Source organism: Schistocerca nitens, chromosome 11 (assembly GCF_023898315.1).
Source record: "Schistocerca nitens isolate TAMUIC-IGC-003100 chromosome 11, iqSchNite1.1, whole genome shotgun sequence".
In the NCBI taxonomy this organism is placed as follows: Eukaryota; Metazoa; Arthropoda; class Insecta; order Orthoptera; family Acrididae; genus Schistocerca; species Schistocerca nitens.
In genome coordinates, this window is record NC_064624.1 from 165,687,495 (window position 1) to 165,711,628 (window position 24,134).

General features: G+C 43.8%; 2 protein-coding genes across 2 annotated transcripts in view; both read left to right on the forward strand.

Moving 5' to 3' along the window:
- The window catches only part of LOC126212605 (poly [ADP-ribose] polymerase tankyrase-1-like), a 598,324-nt gene that overhangs the window by 35,875 nt on the left and 538,315 nt on the right, over positions 1 to 24,134 (forward strand). The window lies entirely within an intron of this gene.
- LOC126212606 (speckle-type POZ protein-like) overlaps positions 1 to 24,134 on the forward strand; it is a 70,564-nt gene that overhangs the window by 16,825 nt on the left and 29,605 nt on the right. Inside the window, exon 2 of the mRNA XM_049940036.1 lies at positions 20,710 to 21,283. Within this exon, the coding sequence (XP_049795993.1) occupies positions 20,721 to 21,283 (563 nt within the window). The 5' untranslated portion in view covers positions 20,710 to 20,720. The remainder of the gene's footprint in view (positions 1 to 20,709; positions 21,284 to 24,134) is intronic.

Genomic DNA, 24,134 nt, shown 5'->3' on the forward strand with positions numbered 1-24,134 from the left:
CACACACACACACACACACACACACACCGGAGAGGGTCCGAATGTACAACAGTGTAATGAAATATTCGATCTTTCACCGACGTATTCGGTATCTGTTGACATTCACCGGAGAAAGTGGACATTCTCCAATTTCGGTCATTCACGGTAACAGTGATATTCAAAACACAATATTTTACAAAAGGCTGAACAAAAATAAGTTAAAAATGACGTGGGAATCTTGTGTTAGGGGTTACAAACTACCGTATGTTTTGTAGGACATGAAGCCTTCGCCATAAGGCATATTTCATGAACACCTGTAGTCGGAAGGTGCTAAATCGTGAGAGGATAGTTTTCAGTTATCGGCTGTCCGGTTGCCGAAAAATTATGGAGAAATAAAGTTGCTTATACTCGGCACCGAGGATTCTATCACTAGTTCATCATCCGAAAGTGATGCGAGAATGTAAGAGACGAGAACGTTTTTGCAACAGATTATCAAAATAGATTCACAAAATATTTGTACCTTTATGAACGTCACGGACAAGCGCACCGTGAAATACACTCCTGGAAATTGAAATAAGAACACCGTGAATTCATTGTCCCAGGAAGGGGAAACTTTATTGACACATTCCTGGGGTCAGATACATCACATGATCACACTGACAGAACCACAGGCACATAGACACAGGCAACAGAGCATGCACAATGTCGGCACTAGTACAGTGTATATCCACCTTTCGCAGCAATGCAGGCTGCTATTCTCCCATGGAGACGGTCGTAGAGATGCTGGATGTAGTCCTGTGGAACGGCTTGCCATGCCATTTCCACCTGGCGCCTCAGTTGGACCAGCGTTCGTGCTGGACGTGCAGACCGCGTGAGACGACGCTTCATCCAGTCCCAAACATGCTCAATGGGGGACAGATCCGGAGATCTTGCTGGCCAGGGTAGTTGACTTACACCTTCTAGAGCACGTTGGGTGGCACGGGATACATGCGGACGTGCATTGTCCTGTTGGAACAGCAAGTTCCCTTGCCTGTCTAGGAATGGTAGAACGATGGGTTCGATGACGGTTTGGATGTACCGTGCACTATTCAGTGTCCCCTCGACGATCACCAGTGGTGTACGGCCAGTGTAGGAGATCGCTCCCCACACCATGATGCCGGGTGTTGGCCCTGTGTGCCTCGGTCGTATGCAGTCCTGATTGTGGCGCTCACCTGCACGGCGCCAAACACGCATACGACCATCATTGGCACCAAGGCAGAAGCGACTCTCATCGCTGAAGACGACACGTCTCCATTCGTCCCTCCATTCACGCCTGTCGCGACACCACTGGAGGCGGGCTGCACGATGTTGGGGCGTGAGCGGAAGACGGCCTAACGGTGTGCGGGACCGTAGCCCAGCTTCATGGAGACGGTCGCGAATGGTCCTCGCCGATACCCCAGGAGCAACAGTGTCCCTAATTTGCTGGGAAGTGGCGGTGCGGTCCCCTACGGCACTGCGTAGGATCCTACGGTCTTGGCGTGCATCCGTGCGTCGCTGCGGTCCGGTCCCAGGTCGACGGGCACGTGCACCTTCCGCCGACCACTGGCGACAACATCGATGTACTGTGGAGACCTCTCGCCCCACGTGTTGAGCAATTCGGCGGTACGTCCACCCGGCCTCCCGCATGCCCACTATAGGCCCTCGCTCAAAGTCCGTCAACTGCACATACGGTTCACGTCCACGCTGTCGCGGCATGCTACCAGTGTTAAAGACTGCGATGGAGCTCCGTATGCCACGGCAAACTGGCTGACACTGACGGCGGCGGTGCACAAATGCTGCGCAGCTAGCGCCATTCGACGGCCAACACCGCGGTTCCTGGTGTGTCCGCTGTGCCGTGCGTGTGATCATTGCTTGTACAGCCCTCTCGCAGTGTCCGGAGCAAGTATGGTGGGTCTGACACACCGGTGTCAATGTGTTCTTTTTTCCATTTCCAGGAGTGTATATTCTTTCATGATTCTTAAGCAAGGTGCTGGCGATGATTACATTATGATTCTATCAGGTGGCTTCCACTTTTATCCCTTCCACCTAGCCTTTGTGTTCTGTTTTCGTCTACCTGCTACCGTATCACATTTTAAATTTTTGTCTCGCTTAACTATCTGAAAATCTCTTTTTATCGTTGATTGTTTCATTGTGTTAGGATATAGTGAACAATCATGAACGGTAGTCATGAAATCTGTTAATGTTGAAATGAGAAAACATGAATAATGAAATATGTGAAAGAGTACATTGTACAGAAAATGAAAAATTGGTATGTCTTCACCCAACTTCGTCTTTCCTTCATGTAGGTGTAAGATATTGTTATTCAAACACACCGGTCGTTTCGGTGGGTCCCAGCCCGTACCTCAGTGGCTGTCCGTCATCGGCTACCGCTAGCGTCTGCCGCTTCCAGATGGGAACGCCAATTCCGCGAGCCGCCGCGTCAAAGCGGAAAAGGCTTGCCGCTGCCGTTGCCGCACGACGCGCTGCCGCGCTCTAGTGGGAACCGGCCTTTAACACGTCCGCAGCATCCACAGCGGTTCGAGGCTGCCGCCAATGCACACCGTCTCCACACTGACCGAAGTTCGTAACGTGGAATGTAAACACTGAACGCAATTAACGTTTACCCTCTCATGTGGAAATTAAAATGAGATTTTTAATAGTTTGTTCACTGTTACTCTTCCCCATGTACTCAAAAATGTTTCATTGCCCTACCATGGCTCACTTCTCATGGGAGCTCTCTCGTGCGGTGAGTGTAACTAACCCCCCCCCCCCCACACACACACACACCAAAAGTTTAGCGGTTCCCAGAACTCCTGAAGATAGACGTTCACTGTGGATATCGTATCACAGACACAGTCGCTTTGACTGTTCAGAGACGTCACCGAACCCATCCGGAAATGTAAACAACGATGCATGGGCAGCGCCTATTAGACGGAGCGGGTCCGACAGCCAATCAGTTCCAGCCATTCCACCTGGAAGGAGGTACACGGCTCGTGTTGTATGTAGTTTCCCTTTGTGCTGGTAAGGGCTCTCAACAAGGGAAGTGTCCAGGCGTCTCGGAGTGAACCAGAGCGACGTTGTTCGGACATGGAGGGGGGGGGGGGGGGGGAACTGTCTGACATGCCTCGCTCAGGCCGCAGTGGATGACCGCTGCCTACGGATTATGCGTCGGAATAACTCTGACAGCAACGCCACCATGTTGAATAATGCTTTTCGTGCAGCCACAGGATGTCGTGTTAAGACTCAAACTGTGCGCAATAGGCTGCATGATGCGCAACTTCACTCCCGACGTCCATGCCGAGGTCCATCTTGGCAACCACGAGACGTGCAGCGTGGAACATACGGGCCCGACAACATGCCGAATGGACCACTCAGGATTGGCATCACGTTCTCTTCACCGATGAGTGTCGCATATGCCTTCAACCAGACTGCCGCCTGAGACGTGTTTGGAGACAACCCGGTCAGTCTGAACGACGTTCGCCGCTGGTGGTCACGGAAGGCACCGTAACTGCTGTGAGATACGTGAATGCCATCCTCCGACCGATAGTGCAACCATATCGGTAGCATATTGGCGAGGCATTCGTCTTGATGGACGACAATTCGCGCCCCCATCGTGCAGATATTGGGAATGACTTCCATCAGGATTACGACATCGCTCGACTAGTGGCGAGCACGTTCTCCAGTCATGAACCCTACCAAACATACCTGGGACATTAAAAACGGCTGTTTATGGACGACGTGACCCCCCCAACCACTCTGACGGAGCTACGCCGAATCTGGACCAACAGTGCCTTGATGAACTTGTGGATAGTATGCCGCGACGAATACAGGCATGCATCAATGTAAGAGGATGTGCTACTGGGTATTAGGGGTATTACAATCTGGACCACCACCTCTGAGGGTCTCGCTGTGTGTGGTACAACATGCAATGTGTGGCTTTATGAGCAATAAAAAGGGCGGAAATGATGTTCATGTTGCTGTGTATTCCATTTTTCTGTACAGGTTCCAGAACTCGCGGAACCCAAGACTAATTTTGGTGTGTGTGTGTGTGTGTGTGTGTGTGTGTGTGCGTGTGTGTGTGTGTGTGTGTGTGTGCGCGCGCGCGCGCTTCAAATAACTGACATTGGCAGTTGAATCAAGTTGATTTCGTGAGATTAACGATTCTTCCCTTTGACTTTTATTGAAGTTAGAATTTTGCCTCGTGTAGGTTTTTCAGAGGCATTTATTATACAGAGAAAGTTACGACCAAAACGTCTGTGGCAAAAAAGAGTGAGTAGAATGGGAAAGCAGTCCAAGTAGCAAATTTTTGCATTTTATTTATTTGATGACTAATTTCGGGCCGAGACCCATTTTCAAATCATAGCATTTACGAACATGTCAATGTTCGTAGTACATTTTTGAAACGTTCGGAAATGTCATTTCCGATTATGTTACGACGATTTCAAAATGGGTGTCGGCCCGAAACTGGTCATCGAATGAATAAAAAGTAAAAATTTGCAACTTGGACTGTTTTTTTTATGCTACTGATGAATTGTAGTTGTTGCCCTAAGGTACTGCAACATGTTGGAAGTTCGCAAAAGAAAATGTGTTTGTAAGGTACAGTAGCTGCTGTTAATTTTTTCCAGAGGAAAACTGTTTCTCACATGTATAACACTCCAGAATGATTGCAGCTTGCCGTACTTAAGACATTTCTTGGGTGATTTGGTAAATGTAATAGATACCTCTTGACTAGCTTTTTCCACTCAACTGATTAGTCATTCGACGGCTCTTCACTGATGAGGGATCTCACTTTGAGCCACGAACAGGTTTTAAGCATTCCTTTAAGGAGTGCATGGTTTTCGGAGGTTGGTGGTTAGAGTGGGGAAGCAGAGCCACTTTGCCGGAAGACAGGAGAATCTCGCGTGTGTCTTTTTCAGCAGGAAGGCCGTCCTGGTTTTTAGCCGGGCGACGTGTCTCACATGTTACCTACAATGCAATAGTGTTGCACAGTCGCAGTTCCCCGACTAAGTGCATAATGAAACTCATCGTATGTGTCAGTATGGGCACTGACTCTGTTGTGAGTAATTCTGCCCATTTATCACCGTACGATGTCTGCATACAGGGAAAAAAACCAAATGACAAAAATTGACGTATGATACACACAGCCGTCCATTTATGTAACCTCACAGTTGCATTTGTGTGCACTGATTATGTGATTACGTTCAGAGGGAGCACATGGTCGTAATAAGTACTGAAAAATCCACACACTAGGACTTTCTTACAGTATTTAACGACCTGTAAGTTCTGAATTTTCCTTCCAGCTCTGGAGGAAGTTTCAGTACAGTAATGCAAAGTCTATAGTTACCGCAGATGGAAGATATATTGCTCATAATTACGGATTCGTTATGTATTACCCGAGTTGTTTACGTGTGAAAGCAGCAAGGCCCTTATGTTTACTGGAGAAACCAATCACTTACAGTCCCTTAAAAGATAGTGATTCTTCCTCCTCCCAAACTGAGTCTCACTTATCTACACCTTTGAAACGACTGTAAAGTGCATGGCAGTGGGTACATCCATCGTATCACTTACTAGGACTTTCTCATGGTCCATTCACGTTCAGGGGTGTGTGAAGAATCATTAAAGTGCCTCTGTGTGTGCAGTAATCAGTCTTAACTTGTCTTCGTGATCTGTGCGAGAGCAATACGAATGGAGTTGCGATGTATTCGCAGAGTCAGGATTTGACGTTGGTTCTACAGACTTTCTAAATGTGGTTTTTATGGAATATTGTCTCCTCCAGAAATAACCTGCACTCAGTGCAGTCCTTAGCTCCTCGAAAAGCATGCAGAATGGCAAATTTTTTGGGCTGATGTAACAATTGCGGCATTCCAATAAACCTTGAAAACAAAAGTCAGTCAAATCACTCACCCAGACTCAATATGGAAACATTCCTATAATGCATATAATGTCTTGTAATCTGCACGAAACACGCCGTGCAGTGTTAGCGTACGAAATAAAAATGTTCATATGCGAGTATCTCCTAAAATAAAAATCTCTGAAATCTCAAGCTTTCATAAAATATTCAGTACTGTAGTCGCTCTTTGTCAACGGCAAGAGAAGCAATAAAACGCGCAAATTTCGTTATTTTGGAATAAATTTGATCAGCGCGATTTAACACAGGCGTTTACCAGAAGATGGCTCCCGAACAACTTCATTGGCTCATAGATCGGAGGCACAAAACCATTTTAATACGCACTGGGTATGCTTGATTCCTATTGGCTAATATACTAAACAGCCAATCAGATCATTTCAAGCACTTGTATACTTCAGGTATTCTTAATGTCAGCCAATCAGATTACTGCAGGTGATTTAGACGAGAAATCGTGTAATTCCGAAACTAAATAAAATTTAATGAAGACAAAATTAGATTCCATTCCGCAACATAAATTACTTCCAAATTTAATACTCAACGCCCCTTCTGGCTGTCTTCTACAAAATCAACCTGTCAGGCAATGCCAATAATTCCACTATTGTACAAGAAACTTTCTCTCACATAGTGAAATGTCCCCTTAGAAAAATTATACATGACTGTGCTTATACTGACACACAATATTTTTTTAGCGCAACGCAATCTGACTTTCAAAAAAATCCCTACAAAAGAATGGCCCTGACTAACATTAAGCTATACCTTTCACAAATAACTTCCCTCAGAAAAATCTTCGTTACTGGAACTACTGCAATACAGCAAGCGCCACTACTGCCAGCTAAATAAAAGATTCAAACTACGGAAGGCACTTACTACTGATAGGCATAGTTAGCAAATTAAAGATTTTAATAGAGAACAAACAATGTATTACCTTAATAGTCATAATATATATAGCAGTTCATGACAAATTTCAAAACTCCGCCATCTCTCTCCCCACATCCACCACTGCTGGTGGCTCACCTCCAACTGCCCAACGCTATGCGCTGTTCACATCCAGCTGCTGCTGCCCAACGCTACAATGGCAGACAACAATGCAAACTAGCCACAGACTGCACACAGCACAGCCAGTGATTTTCATACAGAGCGCTACGTAACATTGCCAATAAGAAAACATAAACAGCCTACTTACATAGCCCCCATGCTCCCCACAAAAAATTTTACAAACTGTTTTGGGCAGTGGCCAATAATGATTTGATAAAATTTTTCATAATTACAATAACAAAGATATCAAATGCACACACTTATTGATACAATGTTGGTCAAAAGCTAATTTTTTTTTTACAGTACATGACGACAGTCCTGATCGTTCATAACAGTAAAATTGCAGTGTTTTTCTCAAAGTCTCAGCATTAAAAGAAAAATGCACTCGGAAGTAGTGGATTTCCATGCAGTCTTGAAGAAGTAGTGTTGTCCTTCAAGCGGAAAGTCAGTGCTGATTCTTAACATGCAGACAGGTAATGGGCCACAACAGAGCAAACCCACAGCAGAGTCATTCGACATTTTGAAGAATATTGGTAGGTAGGTCATCACAGAGTAGACCCACTGTAGTCCTGGTAGAGATTACGGTAGTGGTATTGGTGGGCCACCAGAGGTGCAGACCCACTGCAGTCATTGTAGAAATAATGGTACTGGTGGGTCATCAAAGATGCAGACCCACTGTAGTCCATGTAGAGACGGCCAGCAGCCATCTGTTGCGACTGTGCAGGTGCACAATCACCATCGAAGAGTCTTGCGGAGAATATAGCAAGTCCATAAACCACCACTTGTCCACTCACGAAATCTTTGGAATTGTCCTTAGAACCAGCAATGCTGTTCTCCAGTCCCTTGCTGAATCATTAACACACATGCAAACACTATCAGTCCCTACTTCTCTCATATTGTCCATATACTATGACCAACAGAAATGTGTGCAGTGAAATGTAACTTACAAGTTGCTTAATTTGATGAACTGGTGTCAATTACAGTTTTATAACATGAGAATACAATAACAAAGGTACAAAATACATCATTAAAGAACATAACAATACAGATAACATTTGTAGTACAGGCTTTACAAAAGAATCGAACTAACGTATACATCAGTGTTACAGGAATTATGACATAAGTAAATACATAAAAGATCAGAATAACTTTTGAAACATCAACTTTACACATGAGCATTAAAACAAAACAGAATAATGTCTAAGCATATTTACAAGGTAAATAACATATTATTAATGCCAATTATATTTGAGGATAACAGTATTCCTCATCATAGTGAATGTAGCTTAGTATTAGAAGAAAAAATTCTATGAAACTACACAGAGACAGGAAGAAAACAAATACACAAGGGTACACAAACACATAGTGAGATAACACAAAAGGAAAGGACAGGGTTTGTTTTCAGTGTAACATTTGGTACTGCAGTCCAACCCAAAAATTCTTTCCATAGATCTTTCGTCTTATTTCAACCTTTGCTTCCACCAAAAAAATCCTATCCAAGCATGCTTTCTGTAATTATTTCACATATTTCTTACCTCATTATTTATTTCCAAGAAAATCCTACCTATACCTGCTTTCTGTACTTTTTTCGTATAACTTCTCAAGGCATTTCTTCCAATTCATCGCAGCTCATTCTCTTCTATAGTCTACCCCCTCTTAAGCTAACTTAAATCTACTGAGCTCAGATTCTAAACTAAGGGACGAGGCAATGCAGCAGCACAAAACAATTAACACAAACATCAATGACAAAAAATTCAAATTGGCAAAGCAATTGCAATATTACAACTAATATAAGGCACTGTGCAGCAAACAAGAAAACTAAATCCGTAGTAAAACTGGCTTAACAGCGTAATACAAAGTCAAATTCTGTAACATTATGCCTGGCAAACAGCAGCAGCAAATAAAAAAAACTTATATCTAAACATGACATAGCTCAAGCAGAAAAAATATTACACTAAAAATGGCCATGTCTAATACCTCTGTCACATCTTAACACTAGAGTGATGCATCACGAACTTACACTAGCAGATAAGTTACCAAATCGTAAAGAAATTATTTAGGCAATTCCTGTGAAGGGAAATGTCTATTTATGTGCCCTCGTTTTCTTGGAAGTAGATCACAAATTTCTTATTGACTGGATCTGTAGGCATAAAATAACTATATTAGTACATATATGAAATTTTATTTTAACCAATGCTGCAGTGCAGCTAGAAACTAGATATTAAAGAAAATGAGCAAATATGTACAAAGGACGGCATGAAACATCATTCATTAGCCATATGGCATTTCATAAGTTAGTAGAAATTCTCTCAATTCTCGTAGAAAGACACTTGTCATAATCAGGTGTGCAGATGTACGAATATTTCCCATCAGTTCATAAGCATTTCAGTAAGTAGCACAAAGTACGAGTAATCGTATGTTTTCAAGTAATGAGCGTGTCATATTTGCGATCCTTTCTACAAAGGAACGTCAATAGCGAGGATAATTGCCCCTTTCTTTTTTTTTTTTTTTTTCTCTCCACCTAATGGCTTTCTTTTGTCAGACGACTACCTCTCGGCTGGACGACCAAAACGCATTACGTCAAGGTCACTTACCTTTCTTAACGAAATATTTACGACAGCAGTTTGCTACAGTAACAGTCTCATAGAAAAATTTCACAGATCGAGAATTTGCGTTACAAATGTGTAGAAACAAAATCTTATGAATATAACAGTGTCCAAAAAATTTTCGCCGGCATTGTGATACATTCACGCATTTACAAACATTTCATAACCCTTAAAGTACGATTCTTGGTTTCCAACCACCTTTTTCACAAACCAGAGTCCCTAACCACTACTCATTATTCCTTACCTTATTACACATATACATATTCTTAGACACTTCTTCAATATTTCATCATAATAAATACGTAGCATAATCAAATTCCTCATATAGCATCAGCTTATTGATCATAAACATACCGCAACAGCGTAATACACATCGTCATCATAACATCATAAAACCTCAGTCAAATCTCAATCGTCGTAGCTTCCTCCAATAATTTCAAAACCTAAAGAAAATTCTCTGCTTATTTCAATAGTGTCATCTACCTCAAACGTACTTTAAAAATCGTGATTCCATACCAAATAAATCATTCAAAGCTCTCATAATATCACAATGGGTCCGAAAAAATATGAACAGTTTACAAAGTACAGACAAAATAAAATTTAAGTGTGAAGTTATCCAACTATGTAATTACGTAAACATCTGTCACTAATGTAGTAAAATAAATGTTTGTCTCTCTCAGTTAAATGATCAGATAGAAGTTTAATTTATGTGTTAGAGAAATATGGTACCGATGTGTAAAGTTGTATAAGCAAATACCATATTAGCTAAGGCTCCTTGTGCTTGCCACACACATGGTACACAAAGTAATCGTGTACCCCCCTGAGGATTAATGTAATTATACCCTCAGGTGTTACAGATTACAGCAATGGAATGAAATATATCACGGAAAACCCTTGTATCATTGTACTTCAAATATCTTAAAAAAATAAAATGTTTTAAGTGCGAAATTAATCACTCAAATACGTGTACTGTAGCGCTAAACTGTGCGTCATGTAAGATAATCTCTGTGGAAGTCTCGTAGTTATCGTCCTCCGAAAGCTAAGTTCCGCAGAAGTCAATGTACTTACCTCATGATAAACAAAAGTGAAATGCTTTGCATATAGATATCGTAGTTATTATGCTTATTGGCGTGATGAAGAAAGTACTGTACAATAACGTATTGTTGTACCACGAAAAATGCTGTCTCATTGTTGCTATACCACAAAAGTTACTACTAAAACATGTTTTACTTTCCAGTAGAATTCAGAAAACTGTGCAGATATAAAACAGATACAGCACAAAAGCAACAACGTAACTTGTCACACATTAGTAGCATCGTGATATAGTCGTGTAGCTGTCAAATAAACTAACCACTGCGTCATCTGGTATCTCTCAGAAAGCACTTTAAATCCATAATGTATTTTCATGTAAACCAAAATGTTGCAGTAAAATATCATTAGCAGTACTGGTATATGTTCTAAGTATGTAAGCCTTATAGTCATTACATAATCGTCCAACTAACAAGCAAGAATGTACACACACAATAACACTGTGTCGTCCGTTCACTATAACAATGCTCTCGTAAATACTGTCTAAATATGTTCCCTAAGTTCTAGACTGGATAGTTAACTTCAAAACATTGTTGCATGTTAAGTTTTTCAGTGTGACAAATTGTACTAGTAGCGTGAAGTGACAAATTTTATGGCAAAGACAAAGTTAAAAAGCAGATTATCTCTCAATAAGCGGTTTTACATGTGAAGTGTGGTGCAATCCTTTACTCTTCATAGTACTCAGAGTTTGAACTTGAATGCAATTATCATGCGGTATACGTCGGTAAAGAATACTGGAATTTTTCTCAAGGTTAGCGTCTTATGTTATTTTTCTCTGAGCCAGCCGGCGCACATGGCTGCCTGCGGTGCGAGTCATTGACTGTCTCTTTGTTGGCGCGCGTCGTTATTGGGATTAGGAGACCTAACTTCTACAAATTCACTCTGACGAGAAGGCCCTGCCCTATTTGAATCCCGCCAGTTCTAATGCAATTCAGGTCTGTCGTTACGATCATATCGTGTGTCGTCATGCCGGTAGATTCCATAGTTTCTTTCTTGTCGGTCACGTGGTGGAAAATTTCTCCCTGAATCGTAACTGCGCGCTGGACCGTTGCGTCTAAAATTATTCTGTCTCCCCTGATAATATTTATTTTGGTTCCTATATTGTCTGTTTCTCTGATTGTCTCTGTGATAGTCATTACCGCGGAGAGGTGATCTTTCCCTGTAATTATTACTACTCTGCCAACGGTTGTCATATGGGTGGTGTCTGTTTTGGTCAGGATTTGTGTTGTGTGAATAGCCTTGTCGCGTCCAGTTATTATTTCTTTCATCGTGGAATTGCGACGGGTATGACCTGTAATTGTTGTGTTCCTGTTTCCGCTTTCCACGATTGTCAGTGTCAATTTCTAATTCTTGTAAGAGTCCCTGAAAACCTTCAATGTCGTCTTCGCAACGTCCTGCCAAAATAATATGTCGTAAATGTTCAGGCAATTTGATTAAGCAAATGCGGATGAGTTCTGAGGGGCTGTATGGGTTTGACAGGTACTGATTCTTGTGCAACATGTCTTCAAAATATTTCACAAGACTGGAAAATTCAGATTGTTCGAAATGTTTCATCATTATGATGCTATGTTTTACTCGGTCTTGTGTAGCTTGAGACCAATATGCTGAGAGGAAGGCATGATAAAATTCTCCTTCACTGTGGCAATCGTGAATGACCGATCGCATTCTTACAGCTGGTTCATTCTCCAAATAGCCACACATAAATTCTAATCTGTGCTCTAATGACCAGTTGGGACGAAAACAATGAGAGAATTGATGGAGCCACGCTTGTGGATGAATGTCGTTGGCAGAATTCTGAAACGTTTTGAATTTACGTGTAGTAATGACCAGCTTATAGTCAAAATCATCGTGTCGGCGAGTAACATATCGGTCATTGTTACGTCGTGTCGGCGGTTCCATCTCAAAATTCGGTGCACCTTGCCAATTTCTTTCATAACTTCCGAAATGCGCTGTTATTATTTTGTGGCTGTTCTGTATTTCTATGTCCCTCTTCCCGTGTTGGAGCGCGAGTGTCCACTGAAATATGAAATTTTTGTATTACTTGTGCCAACTGATCTTGTACTTCCCGGATTTCTCTTTTGTATTGCGTATTAATTTGATTCTGGTTTTGTTTGAATTTCTTAATTTGTTCATACTCTTCTGTGTCAGTGATGGCTACAGGTCTTGTGTCATTCAGATCATCTACCTTTGCAGATAAGTTCGTGAACTGATCCGAAAGTTCGGCTACTTTCTCCGATAGTGTACTTATTTCCTCAGTGTGTTTTTCTGAACCAAGTTTGAGTGTCCATTTGTGTTGAAATCGTATCTACTGTGTCCTTCAAGTTTTCTTGAGTTTTTGCAAGTTGCGTAACCGAATCGGTAGATGCAACTGAGTCAATTTTAGCTTGCAAGGTGTCGTGATTTTCATGAACATTAGTTTGCAGTTCTTTTATGGCTGCTTCGTGATTCTGTAATGCATATTCATGACGCGAAAAAATAGGTTGGAAATGCTCACAAATTTGTGTTTTTACGTCATTACAGACTTTTTGACATTTCGATTCGATGATATGTAACTCAGTAGTTAAATCTTCACGTGTTTGTTCAAGCGTCGTGTCTAACTTTTGAAGATTTTGTCCCATTGTGTCTAACTTTTGAAGATTTTGTTCCATTGTGTCTAACTTTTGAAGATTTTGTCTCATTTGTTTCTGATTTTGTTCGAGCGTTGTCTAACTTTTGTAGCCTGCTTTTCGGCTGTGCATTTGCACCGGCAACATTCACATTTTGACAAGCAGAAAATGTGTCTTGACTCATTTGAGAAAACGGTGAGGACCCAAAACCTGAATCTACAGTATTTGAGAGATTGTTTCCTGTCATTTCGGATTCCTGAGGCGAGCTGTTGCCGACCGATCGATCGATAATGCTTCCCTGTTCACTACTTGTTTCATTGTCTACGCCATTATTTGACGCCTGCTCCATTTCCCTATGCACAGTTACCAAATTACTACTTTGAATGTCTGTTAATTCATTACACAGTGGTGCTGATAAGCTACGCTCGTCGTCACTATTATTTCTCAGTTTGCTTTGGAGCCTAGTGTTACGTTTTTCACACGCCACTATTGTCACAATATTTCACACGATAACACAGAAAAGCACAATTTGAAGAGCAAAAATAAGAGAACACATTAACATAGCACTGAAAATAATATCTAGTTAATTGCAGCTGCGAAATACTTGGTGCAAATCTACATGCGTGCCAGACCTGTATTACTGTACAACAATGAAAGACTGCAACTACAAAGGAAGTTTTCTCTATAATTGCGCGCTAGCAACAAACAAAAGCTACACTAATTACACAAACTACAAGAAAAAAATCAGAAGATTCCAGTGTGGTGTCCTTGGCTAAGGGTCGACATATGAAACGTCCCCTTAGAAAAATTATACATGACTGTGCTTATACTGACACACAATATTTTTTTAGCGCAACGCAATCTGACTTTCAAAAAAATCCCTACAAAAGAATGGCCCTGACTAACATTAAGCTATACCTTTCACAAATCACTTACCTCACAATAATCTTCGTTACTGGAACTACTGCAATACAGCGAGCGCCACTACTGCCAGCTAAATAAAAGATTCAAACTACGGAAGGCACTAACTACTGATAGGCATAGTTAGCAAATGAAAGATTTTGATAGAGAACAAACAATGCATTACCTTAATAGTCGTCATATATATAGCAGTTCATGACAAATTTCAAAACTCCGCCATCTCTCTCCCCACATCCACCACTGCTGGCGGCTCACCTCCAACTGCCCAACGCTATGCGCTTTTCACATCCAGCTGCCGCTGCCCAACACTACAATGGCAGACAACAATGCAAACTAGCCACAGACTGCACACAGCACAGCCAGTGATTTTCATACAGAGCGCTACGTAACGTTGCCAACAAGAAAACATAAACAGCCTACTTACAATAGAGTTACTTAATTTCCATAAAATTCCAACACCCTGCAAAACACTTACATAACCAAAACACGATGAAATAATTATTTTCCAAAGTACTTTTTATTTAGTCAGAAATCTGTGTTAATGAAACGAAAGAAAATTCCAGACAATTAGATCTTATGGACCTGTACTTCTGGTTGTAGTTTCATTTGATGCTATAGATGAATCCATCAGTCGTCCCTTACGTAAAAATTTATATCTCCGAAAGTACTGAAGTTATTCACTTGAAATCAGCTGTGCCAGCGTGAGAACAAAAATTCTGCTCTCCTCCCAGCTCCGTGGTAAGCTACGCTTTCGGTGTAAGATGACAATTCGTAATAATTAGCTACATTACAAACCCAGAGAGTGGTTGAAAAAGTGTTCATATAGCTGACATGGCCGGTTTCATCTGGTTGTTTCATTCAACCGATAAAACTGACCGAGTGAATAAACAGTTGATCAGCCACTCACGTCTTGCTGCATCAGTGACCTGCCGTCATCCGTGTACTGCTTGCCGTGGAGTGAATCCTTCGTTGGACCAAACAGACGGAAGTCGGAAGGTGCGAGATGCGGGTTGTTCAGCTGTGAGTGATCCACCGGTCACCTAGAATGAGAGCACGTCCCCACATCGCAGGAGTCACAGCAGTCTGCAGCTGACCGACACGTGGGCTGTCGGCCAGATATGCACAACCTTGCTGCGACGATGACGCTGCTAGGCCAGGCGTTGATCACCAGTAAGCTCTTCTGACACTGACAGACACCTCCCACTATGACTCGCGGTGCTTCTGTTCACTGCCAAATCGCCTCAGACATTCTGCAAGCGGATATGAAGATCTCCGATGCTATGGTTTTCATCCGAAAGAAACTCGGTGACAGCTCTGTGCTTCGGTCGCACCTCCTTTACGGACGCCATTTTGGAGGCTACATATGGTGCTGTCAGCTGTTGGAATTTCATGAAGCTTTAGGGGCTGAAGTGGAAATTATCCACGATGTCTCACAAATTTCGCATTTTTCCACCAGAATTTGGCCGAGAAAAAAGTGTAGCGTTGCAGATCGAATGCCCCCGTAATTTTATAAGTAGCTCAGTTCGACGATGATTATGCTTATGTATTTTAATCTGGGTCCTTGATCTTGATGTGGCTAGATTCTTCACAATGCCTGTCTTCTCAGCATCTGGTAGCAAGAAATGCGTGTGTTTGAGAATACACTCCTGGAAATTGAAATAAGAACACCGTGAATTCATTGTCCCAGGAAGGGGAAACTTTATTGACACATTCCTGGGGTCAGATACATCACATGATCACACTGGCAGAACCACAGGCACATAGACACAGGCAACAGAGCATGCACAATGTCGGCACTAGTACAGTGTATATCCACCTTTCGCAGCAATGCAGGCTGCTATCCTCCCATGGAGACGATCGTAGAGATGCTGGATGTAGTCCTGTGGAACGGCTTGCCATGCCATTTCCACCTGGCGCCTCAGTTGGACCAGCGTTCGTGCTGGACGTGCAGACCGCGTGAGACGACGCTTCATCCAGTCCCACACATGCTCAATGGGGGACAGATCCGGAGATCTTGCTGGCCAGGGTAGTTGACTTACACCTTCCCGAGCACGTTGGGTGGCACGGGATACATGCGGACGTGCATTGTCCTGTTGGAACAGCAAGTTCCCTTGCCGGTCTAGGAATGGTAGAACGATGTGTTCGATGACGGTTTGGATGTACCGTGCACTATTCAGTGTCCCCTCGACGATCACCAGTGGTGTACGGCCAGTGTAGGAGATCGCTCCTCACACCATGATGCCGGGTGTTTGCCCTGTGTGCCTCGGTCGTATGCAGTCCTGATTGTGGCGCTCACCTGCACGGCGCCAAACACGCATACGACCATCATTGGCACCAAGGCAGAAGCGACTCTCATCGCTGAAGACGACACGTCTCCATTCGTCCCTCGATTCACGCCTGTCGCGACACCACTGGAGGCGGGCTGCACGATGTTGGGGCGTGAGCGGAAGACGGCCTAACGGTGTGCGGGACCGTAGCCCAGCTTCATGGAGACGGTTGCGAATGGTCCTCGCCGATACCCCAGGAGCAACAGTGTCCCTAATTTGCTGGGAAGTGGCGGTGCGGTCCCCTACGGCACTGCGTGGGATCCTACGGTCTTGGCGTGCATCCGTGCGTCGCTGCGGTCCGGTCCCAGGTCGACGGGCACGTGCACCTTCCGCCGACCACTGGCGACCACATCGATGTACTGTGGAGACCTCACGCCCCACGTGTTGAGCAATTCGGCGGTACGTCCACCCGGCCTCCCGCATGCCCACTATACGCCCTCGCTCAAAGTCCGTCAACTGCACATACGGTTCACGTCCACGCTGTCGCGGCATGCTACCAGTGTTAAAGACTGCGATGGAGCTCCGTATGCCACGGCAAACTGGCTGACACTGACGGCGGCGGTGCACAAATGCTGCGCAGCTAGCGCCATTCGACGGCCAACACCGCGGTTCCTGGTGTGTCCGCTGTGCCGTGCGTGTGATCATTGCTTGTACAGCCCTCTCGCAGTGTCCGGAGCAAGTATGGTGGGTCTGACACACCGGTGTCAATGTGTTCTTTTTTCCATTTCCAGGAGTGTAACTCCTCCCTAGATTTCTCCCTGACGTCACTGGAAATTTGTTTAATATCGTTCTCGGCCGAAAACACTAACATCTTATTGCTATCTGAGCTGCACAGTGAAGTCGCTACCACAGCCAGGACAGATGCCTGGCAGAATTTTGCACAGAGCACAATTTAACCACTGCTAACAGTTGGTTTGAATCATGAAAGACAATTGCGTACATGACAAGAGTCAGAATGCACCTCACTATTTGAGACATACTATATAGTCCTAATATTTCCTATTACTTAACAAATGAAAATAATGTGCTCGGATCGAACCTTCTTCTGTCATAATGACTCTGGAAGTTATCCATTCCAATCAGCTGGAAATTTATTTCCTGAACCAGAGATTATGAGTTGCAATTTTCATTTTAATCAACAACGTGGAAAGAAGTCTCCTCTTAAGAAAAACTAAGACATTGTTACCTAACAATCTATCCGGAGTACGATATATTGTCTTAGAAATATTGGATCATGGTTGGCTGTCTATTCAGAAAATACTGTCTGAAAAACTAGTGTTTCGTCGATTATTGGACTATTTCTGGACCAGTTGGTTGATAAAGACCAGATGCCATCAGACATGTGGAATTACAGTGGAAGGCCCCATCACATCGAAAACGCCTCTGAGGGGTGGAAGAAATTGATATTAATATATCAAAAGCTCAGTCAAATGTTTTCTCATTAATAAAAAACCTTCGAGAGGGCGTCGAGTGCTTTCGCTGATTAATTTCTAATTCGTATGGAAAAAGAATAAAGAAGTCTGCAATTCATACTGATGAGACGACTGTAAAGATTCCAAATTGGTGGCAACGTGAAATCGTTTCTGACTTGTGTGACCCACACACGGAAATTACACTGAAGATGAAAACATCACCACCATTGGAAATATAAATATTGAAAAGTAGTTTAATGCACGTCGTACTCATTGGAAAGCTTGTAAATAACTTTAATGATGGACGAAATGAGACCACTTCCTCACGGTTTTCCTGGGAAACGACTCACCGACAGCTAAATACCTGTTGCAATTTGTGGAACACTCGGTAATGAAGACCGGTAGGGCTACCTTAAAGGTCATGCCTCTCCTAGGGCACCGTCACGGCAATCCTGTCGAGAGAGACTCTATGAAGAAAAACCTGTGTGGGTGGACATCAAACAGAGAACCCGTGCAGAAGACACAAATGACAAGCAGCCACGTCCACTGATTCACCCTTCGTCTGAAGACCTGCTGCAGACCACTGCACGGTATGTGGTCGAACCACTGTCCTCCCGAATGAGAATCCAGAGTGTCTCACCGCCGCGCCCTGCATATCCAGTCCACTACTTGCATTTCACACACGTTTCTCTGTCGGTTACATGGCGCAGACACGTACGAAGATTGTCTCTCCAAAATATGCTGAAGGTGATCGGGACCATGGCTCTCTGTCTACTAATAATTCAGACACGATCCCACTCAGTATCTTGGCAACTTTGTGATTACCTAGAAAACCGTTTGAGTGAAAGAATCTGCGTAAGCTCAGTGTAAACTACAGTCGCATTGTGAGTGTCACAATAAAGTAGAATACTACACCACTGATCTCGGGATACATTAAAGATTTATAAGACAATGACGTCTGTTTCTTAGACGAGGAACATGTCGATGCTCGAAGACTGTATGGAAATGTGAACGGCTTTACAGCTTTTACCACTTGGTTTATTGACATGCAGCACCACTTGGATGTAGGAAAATACGGTAACAATACCTGTAAACAACAGTAAAAAGTCATTCATTATGCGATTACAACGCCAGTGTCCAAAGTTTTGAGCCTATAACATTGGGTGCATACTTTGTATGGGGAGGCGAAAAAATGACAAAGCTATATAAAACGGAAGCAAATGTACAATTAACTGACGAGGGATGGGAAAGGAAGACTTGGGTTCGTTGGGTGGCTTCCAGAAGCCTGCAGTGTACGTGTTGGCCTGCGACCCTGCGCTGACCTCCGGCGCTACGCTCTGTACAGCACTGCCTCGGCGTCTCCATCCACGTCGAACGGGCGCGACAGAAGCCTTCGGACGAATTCTTTGGCGCTCTGCTAGCACCGTAACGATGCGGCAGACCTCTTACGCTGATGGAATGGAGATGATAATGCGGCACGTTTCGAAAAAAGTGGATGCCGTTCTCGCGAAACCCACTTGTCTGAATTTAGGTTCAATGGCTCTGAGCACTATGGGACTTAACAGCTATGGTCATCAGTCCCCTAGAACTTAGAACTACTTAAACCTAACTAACCTAAGGACATCACGCAACACCCAGTTATCACCAGGCAGAGAAAATCACTGACCCCGCCTGGAATCGAACCCGGGATCCCGGGCGTGGGAAGCGCGAACGCTACCGCACGACCACGAGCTGCGGACTCTGAATTTAGGAAACCAGTTTACACTGTAGGGTGTGGAACTACTTCACTGACTCCGTTGTTTGCCCCTCATACGAGCAGGAGAGTCAAGAGTGATGTCGGAGCTGTGATAGAGACGTCCATGCCAAAAGCAGATACAAATATATATTTGTGCGAAAGTTCCACAACACACGTTCTGGAAATGGAGGCAACGAGTTTCATTCCTAAACTGCTCAACCTGGAAATACCTTGGTACACCATAGCTTGCAACATTCTGATAAAATGGCGACATGATTTAAGATTGTATTATGCAGCATTCTTTACCACGGAGGTGGGCGCTGCATCTTTTTCTGAAGAAAGAAGACGCAGATATCTATCTGTTCAATGGAGAGTTAAACATACCAACGAATTTAGACTTACAGTGGTTCAAAACGGCTCAAATGGCTCTGAGCTCTGTGGGACTTAAAATCGCAGGTCATCAGTCCAATAGAACTACTTAAACCTAACTAACCTAAGGACATCATACACATCGATGCCGGAGGCAGGATTCTAACCTGCGACCGTAGCAGGTGCACGGTTCCGGATTCAAGCGAGTAGAACCGCTCGGCCACCATGGCCGGTCAAGTTTAATTGTGCCTACCCTGAGACATTCACTGAGGAAACTGATTTCTGCATTGCATGTACATTGCCTCTGATGTCGCGGATCTGAGGAATCTAAGATAAGGAGGAAGAAAATTTTTCTCAGAGGTGCCACGAGCTTGGATTTAAATATAAGTCTTGTAACTTTAGTGCTGAAAGAAGTTTGTTGTTTTCCCATTATTTTGCTATGACGTCAATAAACCATCTTTTGACTGAGAACGATAACATTTTGAGAAGGTGAAAGCAGTCTATCATAGCACCGCGCTGGTAGTTACAAACCTTAGGTGGTCACAAAGCAGTACGGACCCTTGTCATTTGAAGGAAACTGGTGACGTTGCAATTGGTTTAGGGTGGACAACACTCACCCGCTGTTGTTTCATACAGGTCTGCATGCGCCTCGTACAAGTGTTGAGGGTGCAGAGTGAGGGCTGCTCAGTGGCACTGTGTTTCAGGACCACCCACCATGTCGGCAGTTACGGAGGTTCAGAACACAACAACCGAGGCCCTGGCCGGCCTGCTAGACGGGGGTGAAGGTGCCCTGGTGATGCTTGTGGCGGGCGAGACGAGGGTGGCGGCTCACAGGGCTGTGTTGGCAGCCGCGAGCCCCGTGTTCGCAGCGATGTTCGCGCACGACATGCTGGAGGCCAGCTGCGGCCAGGTGAGCATCGACGACGTGGAGGGCCCGGTGCTGAGGCTCCTGGTGGCCTACACGTATACCCTGCAGGCCCCCCAGCTGCCCGACACGGCCCCCCAGTTGCTGGCAGCGGCCGAGAAATACGGCTTGTCGGCCCTGAAGGCTGCCTGCGAGCGGCAGCTGATCGCGCAGTTGGCCGTCGAGACCGCAGCGGCGACGGCCGTCAGGGCAGTGAGGCACTCGTGCCCGGACGCCACCAGGGCTGCCGTCGCCTTCATAAAGGACCACCTGCAGGTGATGGCCACGCGGGGCTGGGCGGACGCTTTGCTCGAGTACCCGCAAGAAGTCATTGAATTCTGTAGTATGCTCGGTGAGCCACCAGCAGAAGCCAGGTAAGCACGATTCCCTTTTTGGCAGTGCTAGTGTGAATTTGACGTCGTCCTTGCTTTGTTCGCTGCCTACATAGCATAACACCTTAACTTGATCTACTTACTGATCATCAGTCACGATGCTAAGTCTCTCGCTGTTTTCACTTCTACTGCTTCTTATCAATTTCGCCTTTCTTTGATTTACTCTGATTCCATATTCTGTACTCATTACACTGTTCATTCCATTCAGCAAACCCTGTAATTCTTCTTCACTGTCACTGAGGGAATCAGTCATCAGCAAATCTTATATCGTTTCATCCTGAATTTTAATTCCACTCTTCAAGCTTTCCATTATTTCTGTCATCGCTTCTTCGGTATATAGATTGAGCAGTAGAGGCGAAAGATTACATCCCTATCTGACACCCTTTTTAACCCGAATGCTTCGCTCTTGGTCTTCCACTCTTATTTTACCTTCTTGCCTCTTGTACATATTGCAAATTACTCGACTTATCCTCTGGCTTACCCGTATTTTTATCGGAATTTCAAACATCTTGCAACATTCGATATTGCCGAACGCTTTCGCCAGGACCACAAATCCTATGAACGTTACGGAACGTCAATTTTCTTTTCCGGTTGCCTGTGTATTATCCTTATTAGCAACTGGGATGCTAGAGCTATTAAGCTGATTGTTCGATAATTCTCACACTTCTCTGCTCTTGCAGTCTCCCAAATCGTGATGATTACATTTATGTCAAAGTCAGATTGTATATTGCCAGACTCATACATTCTACACACCAGTGAGAATAGACCTTTTGCCACCTCCTCCAATGATTTTAGAACTTGTGATTGAATGTTGTCTATACCTTATGCCTTCTTTGATCTTAAATTTTCCAAAGCGCTTTTAAAATCTGATTCTAATAACCAGTATTTTCCATACTGACTCCTGTTTGTTCTTCTGTCACGCCATCAGACAAGTTGTTCCAATCAGAGAGGCCTTCAGTGTACTCGTTCCAACTATCCCATCTCGCCTCTGTATTTAACACTGGAATTCCCATTGTGCTCTTAATGTTACCACGCTTGCTTTTAATTCCGTGGAAGATTGCTTTGACTTTTCTATATGCTGCGTCAGTCGTCCCAAGAATCATTTCTTCTTTGATTTCTTCACATTTTTTGTGCAGCCCTTGTACGTTAGCTTCTCTGCACTTCCTATTCATTTCATCCTTAAGTGACTTATTTCTCAATTACTGAATTTTCCTGAATATTTTTGAATTTCTTTCTTTGATTGATCAACTGAAGGTTTTCCTATATTTTCCATGGTTTCTTCGCAGTTAGCTTCTTTGTACCTACGCTTTTCTTTCCAACTTCTGTTAGTGTCATTGTTAAAGATATCCATTCCTCTTCAACTGAACTACCTATTGAACTGCTTATTATTGCAGTATCTGTAGCCTCAGAGAACATAAATCACATCTCTTCCTTCCTTAGTACTACTGTATTCCACTTCTTTGTACATCGATTGCTCCTGACGAGTCTCGTAAAATTCAGCCTATTCTTCATCACTGCTAAATTGTTATGAGTCTACATCTACTCCTGGGTATGCTTTACAGCCCAGTATCAGATTTCAAAATGTTTGGCTGACAATAATATGGTGTGACTTTAAACCTCCCATATTACGGTTCTTTTCCAAGTATACCCCCTCGTCTAGTGATTTTTGAGCAGACTATACCAGCTATTACTAGAATAAATTTACTGTAGAGCTTAACTAGCCTTTCTTCTCTCCTATTCCTATTATCAAGTACATATTCTCGTGTAACCCTTTCTTCTACTCCTTCCCCTACAATTGCGTTTCAGTCCCTCCATGACTATTACATAGTACTGAATTACCTGTTCAATATCCTCACTTTTACTCTCTGCACCTAAACTTGCGACGTCGTCATGTATACCTGAACTATGCATGTTCATGGTTTGCTTTTCTCACGAGAACATATCTATACTCACTTTCTGCCCTGCCTTTCTATTGATACTGAATCCTACGGCTGTTGCTACTACCCTATTCTCATGTGACCAGAAATCCATTTCTTATTTTCTGGCTTCCGAACCACATTCGAACTCCTCACTTTCCAGCTCCCGAATCATAGATTGTTATCCTTTCGTTGGGTACTCGACCTTTTTCTTGTGGTCCCCTCCCTCTTGGGCCACCTCACCTGGAGGTTTGAATGGGGGACTAGTCTTTTGCCAATGGAGAGACCATTATGGCTCTTATTGAATCACATGCCACCCCTGGGTGACTGGCCCCAAAGAGCAGGGTGTGACTCCCTGAGATATCCAGTAAAGCAGGAGCTATGAGCACTGGGGCTAGTCATGCACACTGGGGGCAAACAAGAAGAGAATACTCCAGCCAGCACAATAACATTGTCACACTCAAGGCTGTGCCTTACAATCACATTTCCTTCTCGTCTCTGTTCAGCTATCACCCCGAATTTTTTTCGTGCATTCCCTTTTGCAAAGCAGACAGGAAATCTCTGCTCCCCCCCCCCCTCTGTCTTTTTTGAAGTTCCCTGTGGCGTTACCAGAGGTCGTCCACGAAATCCTATCAGGTTTTCTGCTACTGGGATACAGCAGATTATATTCGCTGTCCACCTACAGGTGTACGACATGTCTCCCACAACGTCAGTATTGATATGACGTTTTCATCCAGCTATCATTTGTTGCCTCTGTCACTCGGATACATATGCTCCATACAAGTATATTTTGTTTCCTTTTCAATTAAAAAAAAATCCCTATTCAATAGACTACAGGATACTTCACAAGTTGTAAACGTTGTCCATCAGATAACATTGCATACACTGCGTAACCCATTTTTTTCTTTTAATGGTGG